The sequence below is a fragment of the Lepus europaeus genome, chromosome 9, assembly GCF_033115175.1.
Source record: "Lepus europaeus isolate LE1 chromosome 9, mLepTim1.pri, whole genome shotgun sequence".
Classification (NCBI taxonomy): domain Eukaryota; kingdom Metazoa; phylum Chordata; class Mammalia; order Lagomorpha; family Leporidae; genus Lepus; species Lepus europaeus.
The window spans coordinates 19,935,021-19,947,586 of record NC_084835.1 but is presented as its reverse complement, the minus strand read 5'-3'; the positions used below and the strand labels follow the sequence as shown (position 1 = coordinate 19,947,586).

General features: G+C 57.8%; 1 protein-coding gene across 4 annotated transcripts in view; it reads left to right on the top strand.

Annotated features, from left to right (window-relative positions):
- The window catches only part of TTC21A (tetratricopeptide repeat domain 21A), a 33,905-nt gene extending 21,755 nt beyond the window's left edge, over positions 1–12,150 (top strand). For all 4 annotated transcript variants that reach the window (XM_062200132.1, XM_062200130.1, XM_062200131.1 and 1 more), the window contains 15 exons: positions 3,404–3,642; positions 5,280–5,352; positions 5,444–5,554; positions 5,712–5,847; positions 5,987–6,093; positions 7,398–7,586; positions 8,429–8,539; positions 9,151–9,232; positions 10,067–10,217; positions 10,363–10,521; positions 10,638–10,830; positions 10,923–11,147; positions 11,617–11,737; positions 11,920–11,987; positions 12,073–12,150. In XM_062200132.1, coding sequence (XP_062056116.1) covers positions 3,404–3,642; positions 5,280–5,352; positions 5,444–5,554; positions 5,712–5,847; positions 5,987–6,093; positions 7,398–7,586; positions 8,429–8,539; positions 9,151–9,232; positions 10,067–10,217; positions 10,363–10,521; positions 10,638–10,830; positions 10,923–11,147; positions 11,617–11,737; positions 11,920–11,987; positions 12,073–12,150 — 2,043 coding nt within the window. The remainder of the gene's footprint in view (positions 1–3,403; positions 3,643–5,279; positions 5,353–5,443; positions 5,555–5,711; positions 5,848–5,986; positions 6,094–7,397; positions 7,587–8,428; positions 8,540–9,150; positions 9,233–10,066; positions 10,218–10,362; positions 10,522–10,637; positions 10,831–10,922; positions 11,148–11,616; positions 11,738–11,919; positions 11,988–12,072) is intronic.
- The last annotated feature ends 416 nt before the right edge of the window (positions 12,151–12,566 follow it).

Here is a 12,566-nt window from a genome sequence, read left to right as displayed (position 1 = left end):
GTGTGCAGGAGGAGTTGATTCACACAGTCACTGATTCAGTCCCTAGTTCCCGAGGACCTCCCATCCGCCAGGCATCATGACGGGGGCTGGGGACAAAGGTGAGCAAGCCAGTGAGGAGCCCTCTGCTCCCAGAAGTTACCCTGGGCCGCAGCGCGAGAAAGCAGGTGCTGGGCCAGGAAGCCTGAGCTGCCTGCGTGGGCTTGGAGCCTTCTGAGCAGGGGATGTGGCCGAGGCATGGGAAAAGCAGGGGCATTCCTGGAGGAACCCAGTCCCACCCCCAGAGAAGGGCAGGGCTGCTGGACGACAGCCAACCCCGGGGCGTTGTCAAAGAGGAACCGAAAGGAGTTGGAGAAAAGCCCGAGACTCACATCTGTGATAATGAAATGAAGCAACTGTACCTATTAAATTAAAATGACGTTTGTTTTCAACAAAGAATGGAACCCCTGCTCTCTGCACTCAAAAAACTGGAGAGCTCAGAGTCAAAGTGGAAAGATGGCCTGCCCGGCCAGCAGCTGAGGGGCAGGCTCAAGGCCCAGAGAGGAACCTAATAGAACTCCACTGGCTGACACCTCAGCTGGAAAAGGTCTTTGAGCAAAAGCAGGAAAGTGCAAGGGGATGGCCCGGGCCTCACAGAGAGGGAGACTGTCAGCGGGTTTTGAGGTCCAGCGAATAATCAGGTTACTACAGCTGGGGGTTCCCGTACCCCAAGCTAGCTGGGCATCGTCTCCTGTCGTCTGGAACAGTGGCCATGAACTTGAAAAGGATTTTCTGCCTCCAGAGCTGCTCTGCAGACCGCCTTATCCTTGACCGCTGTGTGCCAAGGCTGCTTCTGTGTGGCTGGGCTGCTTTTGGCAGGGCCCAGCTCTGTCTCCATGTTTTGTGGGGATTTTTTTTTTTTTTTTTTTTAATGATTGATGTATTGATTTGAAAGAGTAACCAAGGCCGGTACTGCGGCTCAATAGGCTAATCCTCCACCTTGTGGCGCCAGCACACCGGGTTCTAGTCCCGGTCGGGGCACTGGATTCTGTCCTGGTTGCCCCTCTTCCAGGCCAGCTCTCTGCTGTGGCCCGGGAGTGCAGTGGAGGATGGCCCAGGTCCTTGGGCCCTGCACTTGCATGGGAGACCAGGAGGAAGCACCTGGCTCCTGGCTTTGGATCAGGGCGGTGCGCCGGCTGCAGTGCGCCGGCTGCAGTGGCCATTGTAGGGTGAACCAACAGCACAAGGAAGACCTTTCTCTCTGTCTGTCTCTCTCACTGTCCACTCTGCCTGTCAAAAAAAAAAGAAAGAAAAAGAAAAAGAAAGAAAGAAAGAAAGGAAAGAGTAACAGAGAGAAAAAGAGATCTTCCATCCACTGGTTTATTCCCCAAATGGCTGCAATAGCTAGGCCTGGGTCAGGCCAAAGCCAGGAGCCAGGAGCTTCATCCGGGTCTCCCACATGGCTGCAAGGCCTCAAGGAGTTCGACCATCTTCTGCTACCTTCCCAGGCACATTAGCGGGGAGCTGGATTGGAAGTGGAGCAGCCAGGACCCAAACCGGCCCTCATATGGGATGTCAGTGCTGCAGGCAGCAGCTTTACCTGCTATACCACAACACCAACCCTTACTTGTTTTTTTTGTTTTTTTGTTTTTTTTCTGGAGGCCAACATTGTGGCGCAGCGGGTTAAGCAACTGCCTGCAGTGCTGGCAACTCCTATGGGCGCTGGTTGGAGCCCTGGCTACTCTACTTCTGATCCAGTTCCCTGCTAATATACCTGGGAAGGCAGTGGAAGATGACCCAAGTGCTTGGCCCCTGCACCTATGTGGGAGACCCAGAAGAAGCTCCTGGCTCCTGGCTTCAGCCTTGCCCAGCCCTGGCCATTGCTGCCATTTGAGGAACAGACCAGCAGATGGAAGATCTCTCTCTGTCTCTCCCTCTTTCTCTCTGTAACTCTGCCTTTCAAATATATAAAATGAGTCTTTAAAAAAAATGTTTTCTGGGCAGGCACTGTGACCATCAGGTTAGGCCATTGCTTGGGATGCCCGCATCCCGTATCAGAGTGCTGAGCTGAGTCCCATCTCCTCTGCTTCTGGTGCAGCTTCCTGCTGCTGCCTCCTGGGAGGCAACAGCTCAAGTATTTGTGTCCCTGCCTCCCACATGAGAGACCCAGATGGAGTTCCTGGCTCCTGACTTCAGCTTGACCCAGCTCTGACTGTTGTGGGCATTTGGGCAGTGAACCAGAGGATAGACAGTTTCTCTGTTTCTCTCCCCATCCTGTTTTCTGTCATATTGCTTTTCAAATAAATAAATCTTTTTAAAAAGTTTAGTCTACTTGAAATGCCACATGAGAGCAAAAGAGAGAGAGAGAGAGAAGTCAGTTTTCCGTCTACTCGTTTACTCCCCAAATGGCTGCAGTGGCCGAAAGCAGACCAGGCTGAAGCCTGGAACTTGCAGATCCTTCTGGGTCTCCCACATGAGTGGCAGGGATCCAAGGACTTGGGCCATCTTCTGCTGCTTTCCCAGGTGCGTTACCAGGAGCTAGATCGGAAGGGAAGCAGCCAGGACTCAAACTAGCTCTCCGATATGAGATGCTGGCATCAAAAACAGTGGCTTATCCCATGGCACCACAACACCAGCCTGTAAACATTTTATTTATTTATTTTAAAACTTACTTTATTTATCTGAAAGAGTTACAGAGAGAGAAGGGTATAAACAGAGAAAGGGTTCTTGTATCCATTGGTTCACTCCCTAGATGGCTGCAACGGTTGGGGCTGGGCCAGGCCAAAGCTAGGAACCCACAATTCCATCCAGGTCTCCCATGTGGGTGACAGGGGCCCAAGTACTTGGGCCATGCTCTGCTGCCTTCCCGGGCACATCAGCAGAGAGCTGGATTGGAAGCAGAGCAGCTGGGACTTGAGCCAGTACTCTGATATGGGATCCAGTGTCGCAGCTAGAGCTTAACCTGCCGTGCCACATCGACAACCCTAAGTAAACATTTTTTTAAAGTTATTTACTTTTATTGTATTTGAAAGGCAGGGAAGCAGAGAGATATCTTCCATCTGTTGTTTCACTCACCAAATGCCTGCAACACCCAGGGCAGAGCCAAGGCTCTGCCAGCCCAAAGCCAGGAGCCCAGAACTCCATTCAGGTCTCCTGTGTGGGTGGCAGGGACCCAAGTACTTGAGCCATCCCTGCTGCCTCTCTCAGTGTGCGTTAGCAAGAAGCTGAATCAGAAACGGAGGAGCTGGGACTTGAACCAGGAATTCTGGTCCCGAGCAGTGAGTCATCTTCCCCGTGTTGCTCCTCGCCCAGGGCAGGAGCGGGAAGGAGGATTGCTTTTAGTTTCCCAGGAGGGGTGTTAAGTGCCGTCAGCCCACTTGTAGCAGACGATGCTACATGGAGGGTCTGTTTGATTCCCCTGACTTAGCATGAGGCCACCAAGGTCATGCAGGATGCCATAAACGAGTTCAGCGGCACGCCGGAAGAGATCCGCGTCACCATCGCCAACGCAGACCTGGCCCTGAGCAAGGGCAACGCGGACATGGCACTGAGCATGCTGGGAAACATCTCACCCAAGCAGCCCTGCTACATGGAAGCCAAGGAGAAGATGGCCAACATCTACCTGCGCACCCACAAAGACAGGAGCCTCTACGTCGGCTGCTACCGGTGAGCCCCGCAGGCAGCGCCGGGAGAGCCTGTCCCGAGCGATCCTAGGATCTTCCGCTCGGGTGTCCTGCATGTGTCTGTGGAGTGGGTTTGGTGAAAGCCTGGGCTTTCTCACGGGTTAGGATTTGAGCGCGCTGGGTCCGTGCGCCCTGCTCACAGGACACAGACTTGAATTGCCGCCCCTCGCCCCCGCTTCCCCTACCCCTTGCATGGAAGCCTGTGGGCCTGGCACCCAGAGCAGATGCCAAGGAACTGTGAGGGCACGCCTCCGCCCTGCCACTGGCTCTGCCTGACCTTAGAGTGCCAGTGACTCGGCTACGACCAATGTCCGAGGTGGCTGCGGATGGAGAGCTGACATCTGAAGCCTCAAGCCACGGTCTCTGCAGGACAGGTGCTGGAACCCTGAGGGTGCCTTCCCAGCACTTCCTTCAGGCAAAACTCCATCTGGGCAATTTCGGGAGGGTTGGGGGGTGCCGGGGAAGAAGGGGCGTCTCGGTCCAGTGATTGGAGACCTGTGGACGACAGGGGGCGTGGTCAGACTGGAGCTTCAGAAAGAGCAGTCTGGCCGCCTCCTAGGGAGGGCTGGGAAAGGGAAGGGGTGGGGATGGGAGGGACGCGGGGGTGGGGGGGCTCCAGCCCTTGCCACACGACAGTGAGGAGGGCCCAGCTCAGAGAGCCAGCACCGCACTGGGCTTTCTGAAGTGTTGGATGACAGAGGCCGCTGGGAAGAGGAGGTTACAGACTCAGAGCGATGAAGACATCTGTAGCACACTAGTGTCGGTTTTGTGGATAGGAAATCATAGTTATTGGGTGCGAACAGTGCACGGTGAAGTGAGGAGAGCATTACAGGAGAAGTAGGGGGTGTCGCTGAAGGACTTTATATATGGGAGGGTGTTTCCATTTATCTTCCTTTTAAAACGTCTATGTGTATTTTTCAAAATTTAGTGCGCATGTAAAAATGGTGCATATTTCTGGGGTGCTACAGCATGCTTTGCTGCTTATGTAGGTTTGTGCATATATACATCACGTAGTGGCCCACGAGGGGGGATACGTGCATCTCTGCAGATGTTTGCCATGTCTTTACAGAAAAGAAATCCTAACTCCTGTCTCCTAGGTCAAAGCGAGAAATACAGTTAATTATCTGTACTTACTCTACCGTACAGCATAACCCCAGAACTTCTTACTCCTGTCTAGCTGCAACCTAGTAGCCACCCATCAATCTGTCCTCACCCCTCCCTCCCTGCATCTTGCCCCAGGCCCTGGTAACCACCATTAGATTTTTAACTTCTGTGAGCTTTTGAGTTGGGGAGAGAGAGGGGGAGGGGGAGGGGGAGGGGGAGGGGGAGGGGGAGGGAGAGATCGATTCATCTTCTGCCCACTGGTTCATTCCCCACATGGCCAGCTGGGGCTGGAACTGGGCCAGGCCCAAGCCAGGAGCTTCCGCCAGGTCTCCCATGTGGGTGCAGGGTCCCAAGGACTTGGGCCTTCTGCTGCTGCTTTCTCAGGTGCATTAGCAGGGAGCTGGATCACAATTAGAGCTGCCAGGACTCGAACCGGGCCCCATATGGGCTGCTGATGCTGCAGACGGCAGCTTAACCCGCTACGCCACAGTGCCAGCCCCTCGATTCCTCTTGCAGTGAGCTCTGTGAACACCTGCCCGGCCCCCACTCCAGCCTGCTGCTGGGCGATGCTTTCATGAGCATTCAGCAGGTGAGTGAGGGGCTCACAGTCTCACCAAACGCTCCCAGCCTCACTCCTCCCACGGGAGAGGAGAAAGACCCCCGGACACTTTCCCTACTAGCCCGAGAAGGCCCTGGAAGTCTACGAAGAGGCCTGTAGGAAGAACCCGCAGGACGCCTCCCTGGTCAGCAGGACCGGACAAGCGTACGTGAAGACACACCAGTACACCAAGGTCGGGCTGGGCCGGGGTGGGCCCCGGTGGGGAGGGCCAGCCCAGCAGAGGAGGTGGAGGAGGGTGCAGCAGTGGGGGGACCTGGAAGGGAGGAGCACGATGCCAGGCGCTTGGGGCAGACCCGGACCTGAGGCCAGCATTTCCTGTTTGCACCAAGGCGGTTAATTACTACGAGGCCGCGCAGAAGATAAGTGGACAGGACTCCGTGTGCCGCCATCTGGCTGAGCTGCTCCTGAAGCTGAAGAAGTTCAACAGAGCAGAAAAAGTTCTGAAGCAGGCCCTGGCACGCGACGGTGGTGAGACAGCGTTCTAACCCGCTTCCAGCCCTTGGAGCGGGCGCGCTGTCCCACCGCCTGCCGTGGCTGAGCCCCGCCCTTCCCACCTAGCCGGCCAACCAGGGACCAGGGAACACTAACTGGAGTTTCTGTTTAGCAGCCACAGACATCCCATCCATGATGAAGGATGTTGAGTGCTTGCTTTTGCTGGCGAAAGTGTACAAGAGCCATAAGAAAGAAGACGTCTTGGAAACTCTGAACAAGGTAATGGCCGGGTGGACTGCAGCTCTTCACCTGCCAGTTCCTGATGGGGGGCTGCAGGTCTGGAAGGCCCCGGAGCTCCTCTTCGAAAGAGGACCTAGGTTACACCTCTGACCTTCCACTTACTCCCCGTGCTGCTGCTTCCGGTGTCAAAGTGCTCTGGGCTGGGCTGGGCTGGGGAGTACAGGAAGTAAGGCGGTGGTGATAATAGTGATAATAACAATAGCTCCTGTGCATTGAAAGCTCCACGCCAGGCTTTTTTGCCTTCTTGCTTCATTCTCACAGTTAGCCCTTCGAGTTAAACAATGTGACATTCCCATCTAACAGATGAGGCTCAACGAGGTTAAGAAATCGTGCCCAGCATCAAGTTCCAGCAAGTGGTGGAGCTGAGGTCAGCGCTGGGTCTGGCTTGTCCAACCCACGTTCTTTCCACTCAGGGCTGCCCCTGACCCTGGAGCCCTTGGCATTCCTGACATACCTTCCTCACTTTGCCCACCCAAGGGGATGTTGCTGGGGTGTGCTCAGGGGCGGCAGAGAGAGGTCCTCCTTCTGACCACCTGAGATCTCTCCCTGCCTCCCACTGGGTTCCCATGCACACCTCTTGCTGCCTACTTACCTGATTATTTTCTGCCATGGGTATTTGTGGGGCCACCTAAGATTCCCAGCAAGGCAACACAAAAACGCAGCCAGTGTGGGGCACCTGCCATGTGCTTGTTCTAGCCTGTAGGGCAGCCAAAGCAAATGAGACAAGATGTGATGGAGGTCAGTTTGATAGAGTGTCTTGTTCAGCCCTTGCCTCTGCTCCTGCCCCCGGGGACATGCCAGCCTGCCTCCTGTGACCCAGCAGGCAGCCTTGGCTCTCCAGAACAACCCACATTTGTCCGATTGAGTTGCACTTGCTAACACTGTGACTCTGGAAAAAGAGCTTGGAATTTTCTCAAGTGGCATATCAAGCCCCGTGTTTATTTATTTATTTGAAAGAGTTACAAAGAGGCAGAGAGAGAGAGGTCTTCCATCCATTGGTTCACTCCTTCCAAATGGCCGCAACGGACGGAGCTGCACCAATCTGAAGCCAGGAGCCAGGAGCTTCTTCCAGGTCTCGCATGTGGTTTAGGGGCCCAAGCTCTTGGGCCATCCTCTGCTGCTTTCCCAGGCTATAGCAGAGAGCTGGATCGGAAGTGGAACAGCCGGGACTCGAACCGGTGCCCACATGCTATGCCGGCACTACTGGTGATTGCGTTTACTCACTACACCACAGTGTCGGCCCTGCCCTGGGTTTCTGATCCTGGCTTTGTTGGCTCTCCAAGGCCTTTGACTTCCAGTCTCGGATATTGAAGCGCATTCCTCTGGAGCAACCGGAAGTGATGCCCGCCCAGAAGCAGCTGGCAGCCTCGATCTGCATCCAGTTTGGCGAGCACTACCTGGCAGAGAAGGAGTACACCAAGGCGGCGCGGTCTTTCAAGGAGGCTCTCTCCTACTCTCCCACGGACACCCAGGTGGCTGGCCCTCACAGCTAGGCCTTGTCCCTGCCATGGGGCACAGCGCCTTGCTGAGCTCCCTCACCTGCACAGGGGCCCTGCCTGAGGAGCTGCCAGTAGAGGCCAGGGGAGGCCAACGGCAGCTCCTGGGGTGAGCGTCCTGCTCCAGCTGACCCTGGTCCTCACCCATCGCAGCCCCTGAAGCAAGGCCGAGCAGGCTCACTCTGGACGGCTGTGTGGGGAAGGCGTTTTCAAAGGTCGTGTTAGTCTGACATTTCCAGGTCTCCCTGGGAAGGTGGGGGGTGGGGGGTAGGGAATGATAGAGGCTGCAGCTGCCAGGTCTCAGCTTCCCGGGGTCATGGAGCCGTGAGGGAGGAGTGGTGTCACATGAGGGGACAGTGGCTGGAAGTGCCTAGTGACAGATCGTTCACTTTATATTCACTCCGTAAACAGATACCTAACATGCACCAGGAACTTGTGCTAGGCCTTGGAGATACAGTAGGACAAGATGTGTTCGCTGCCCACAGGTGGCCCTGGGGCAGGGGCACCCAGATGAACACATGGGGTGGTTCTAATGCCAGGCAGTGTCCTGACGCTGGAGGATGTGGGTCTCAGGGCCTGAGGTCCAGATCACTCCTGGAGGCCAAGCCAAGGCTCAAGGATGAGTATGGGTTGGGTGGTGGCACCCATGGGGTGACTGGAGTTCTTACTGGGTGCAGGAACAGGAGGGCAGGGACATTATCCTGGGGAATTTTGAGGCACGGCCATTAGAATTTGGGTACGGGGAAATAAGCTGAGGACATTCCCAAGTTTGTTCCCAGTGTTCCCTGGTGAGTCTGTTACACCAGGCCTTCTCCCAGGTGATGCTGGAGCTGGCGCGGATCCACCTGCTTCAGGGGAACCTGGATTTGTGCGAGCAGCAGTGTGCCACCCTCCTGCAGACGGAGCAGGCCCATGAGACTGCTTCTGTGGTAGGAGACCCTGGAACCCCCTCGTCCCCGCTCCACAGAGTCCCTGTGATCAGGTGCAGGCTGCTTGCCAGCCCTATGTCCTCACAAGCCTCGCTGACCCCTCTCCTAGGGGCTGTCAGACAGTGAAGACTCCAGGCTGCACCTGCTCTGCCCTACAGCCTGGAGAAGCAGGCTGGCCAGCAGGGGGCAGCAGCAACCTCCCAGGGCTGGTCTGAGGGGAAAGGGTGAGGTTGATTGACTCCAGGGGAAACCACACCCACCGTAGGTGAAGGCGAGGGCGGGACAGGTTCCTGCCTTTTTCCTCCCTGTCACCCAGACTTCTTGTGGGGTCCCTGCAGGGTGGGGTGAGCCTAAGTGGGGAGGCCGGCTCTGTAGGTTAAGGCCCTGCTGGGCTCTGCATCTGGCCTTACCTTCCTTCGCCCTTCCATCCTCAGCCCAGCCCCACCCCCCACGTATCCCCTTCCCCAGGTGCAGCCCACCTTCTGGCCCGTCCTGTGGAGGCTGCCTTGCAGTCCTTTTTGACCTTCCCTCCTTCCCACCCCCGCCCCCACGTCCTCACACCCATGCACGCTGCTGTCAGCAATCTTGCAGCCTTGTGTGTCTTCTGCTAGATCTTGGCTGACCTGATGTTTAGAAAACAGAAATACGAAGCAGCCATCAGTCTCTACCGCCAAGTCCTGGAGAGAACGCCAGGTAACTAGTTTACTTAGCGTGTCGCAACTGCCCACACGGGTTCCCACCGAGCCAGGGCCGCTCTCCGGGAGAAGGGTGGGCCCTCTCCCCTCCTTCCTGGCTGGGCAGAGGAAGCCCCTTCCTCTCTGATTGTTCCCAGAAAAGCAGGAAACTGATAAAGACCCAATGGAACGTGCCGGCCCTTCCCAGGTCCAAGGGGCCAGTTCCTGGTCCCAGGCACTTGGCACTGGACCCAGGACAGCCTGTGTGTCCCCGAGTCGCAGCCACTCGAGCTTCACCCAGTCCCCTGCTGAAGTCACAGCCTGCCGCAGAGAATGAGACACTCCCCGGGCCGAGTAGCTCCATTCCCACCGAGGTTCAGGCTGGAGCCTGGCTGGCGCACGGCACCGTGCGGCCGTGAAACTTGCAGGTCCCGGTGGCCAGGACTGTGGGGCCTGGGGCCAGGCTGCCTGGCTCTGAACCCTGGTCAGTCACGTCCTGAAAGTGGAAACTTTGGGAAATCACTCTGTGGCCCAGGTCCTCTTGTGTAGAACAGGGGCCGTGAGAGTACCCGCCCCATCCTATAGTTAACGCACGGATACAGCACTCGCTGTGTGGCCCGGACATGCTGCGTAGGTGTTAGCTACTATTCTGACTATGTGGAAGCATTATCGTTATTCATTCAACACTGGAGACGAGCAGAAGCACAGCGCTGTTGCAGTGTCCCCTTGCTCACTCGGCCCCGGGGGCAAGGGTCTCCCAGCACCCCCCTTCTTCTCTCCACAGGGGCCACGAGACCCCCATAGGGTTCAGCTATTGGTTCTCACAGCCTGGAGATTTCTGTTCTTGTTTTAGACAATTTTTCGGTATTGGATAAATTGATTGACCTGCTACGAAGAAGTGGCAAACTTGAAGACGCTCCTGCCTTCTTTGAGTTGGCCATGAGAGTGTCCAGCCGGATGCCTCTGGAGCCAGGGTTCAACTACTGCAGAGGCATCTACTGCTGGTAAGTTGGGGGGCAGGCAAGGCTGTGGCTTAGCAGAAGGAAGCAGACAGCCTCTGGACACAGAGCCCCGAGGCAAGTGATCCACCCCCCAGAGCGTCCCGTGTACTCCCCCTCTCCCTGATTCTTGGTGCTTCCTGCACTGCAGGCACAGAGGACAGCCCAATGAAGCCTTGAAGTTCCTAAACAAAGCGCGCAAGGACAGCACTTGGGGCCAGAGGGCCACCTGCTACATGGTGCAAATCTGTCTGAACCCAGACAAGGAGATTATGGGTGGAGAGGCTTTGGAGAACCAGTCTGAGAGCAAGTAAGGGTCCGCGGGGAGTGAGGCAGGGCCCCGGGGGAGACAGGGAGAGCCTTTGACCCCTGGGTGGAGGCCAGGTGAGGGCCTCGTGGGCAGGCTGTGCGTCCCACGCCCCGCAGCGCTGCCGACAGGAAGGAGTCGGAGCAGCACGGCTTGCGCACGGCCGTGAAGCTGCTGTTGGAGTTGTGCCCGAGCTCGGCCCTGGACCACACCCAGCTGCGGCTGCTGCAGAACCTCTGCCTGCTGGCCACCCGGGAGAAAGCCAACATGGAGGCGGCGCTGAGCACCTTCATCGAGATAGCCCAGGCCGAGGTGCGGCAGCCGGTGGGGACGAGCGGGCGTTGGGGCAGGGGCCAAGAGGAGGGCCGAGGCATGCCTACCTCCACTCCACACCTCGTACACAGAGGGACAGCGTCCCCGCCCTGCTGGCCGTGGCGCAGGCCTACATGCTGCTGAAGCAGGTCCCCAAGGCGCGCACGCAGCTAAAGCGCCTGGCCAAGGCCCCCTGGGTGCTGCCCGAAGCCGAGGACCTGGAGAAGAGCTGGCTCCTGCTGGCTGACATCTACTGCCAGAGCGGCAAGTTCGACCTGGCCTCGGAGCTGCTGCGGCGCTGCGTGCAGTACAACAAGGCGAGGGGCTCCCTGGGTCGGGCCAGCTGGGCTGGGGGCAGGCTCCAGGGGCACCGGGAAGGGCTGGAGGGCCTCAGGAATGGAGGAGGAACCCAGCGGGAAGAGTGGGAACAAGAGAGACACAGGGGTGACAGAGCAGGACGGGGACAGGTGACGGCATGAGGCTGGAGGAGGCACGTAGGGACCATAGTGGGGGATGTGGAACACAAGGAGGGTGCGGGGCTTAGGACAGGCAAAGGGGCCTTCCGGGGTCACAGTGCAATGCCAACGGGAGCAGAGAGGGCCGGAGGGCTCCGCTGAAGGGCTATGGTGGGGGAGGGGGTATGCAGTTCACCCCCTGCAAGGCTGGGGTGCACCTGGTTCCCTGAGCAGTTTGAGTGGACGCAGCTCCCCACCATGGCCCCATGCACCCGCCCGAGCCCCGCGGTGCCTTCCCTGCCACAAAGGCTCTGCTGGGCTCTCCTTGCAGTCGTGCAGCAAGGCCTACGAGTACCTGGGCTTCATCATGGAGAAGGAACAGTCCTACAAGGACGCAGCCACCAACTACGAGCTGGCCTGGAAGTACAGCCATCACGCCAGCCCCGCGGTCGGTAAGGTGGCCTGCCATGGTGCACGCAGGGTGCTGGGGGGGGGGGGGGGGGGGGAAGGTGGGCACCAGCCCCCCCACCGGGGCCCTGGCCTCCAGGCCTTTCTACCCTGGTGGTGGTGGGAACCAAAGGGGTTCTCGGGTCATCAGGGTGCCACCCTCTCCACTCCCCCTGCTCCTGGACAGGATTCAAACTCGCTTTCAACTACTTGAAGGACAAGAAATTTGTGGAGGCCATCGAGATCTGCCACAGAGTAAGCCCCCCACAGCAGCTGGGAGGGCCTGGGGTGGGGCGGGGCACCCCGCCTGGCGCTGCCCACCTGGTTCTATCTCTCCCAGGTCCTCGCGGAGTACCCCAACTACCCGAAGATCAGAGAAGAGATTCTGGTGAAGGCACAAGGCTCCCTGAAGCCCTAGCTGCGGTCAGGCGGAGGCTTTGTGCAGGGGTGGGAGGCGGGGCGGCCGAGAAAAGGGAATTCGGACAAGGACATATGCTTCCCCACTTCCAAACCGTGTGCAATTTATTCTGAATCACGCCTCACCTAGCTTAAGGGGCATCCCGAAGCTCCGCATTCTGGAAGCAGAGGAAGTCCTGTGGCTCTGAGGAGGAAGGACCTCAGCTGGCCTAGCATGCACAAGGCTCGTCGGGCACCTGCACCACAGACTCTGGGGCGCCCTGCCTGCCGTGAGGGTGTGGCGGTTAACACGCGCCCTGCAGAGGGTTCTCCCTCGGGGCTTCCCTCTCCTGGGCGGTCCTCAGCGTCCTAGAGCTGGGGAAGCAGGGAGACTGCTCCCCCTGCCACGCTGCCCACCGGGCTCGCCCTGGCAGTGGG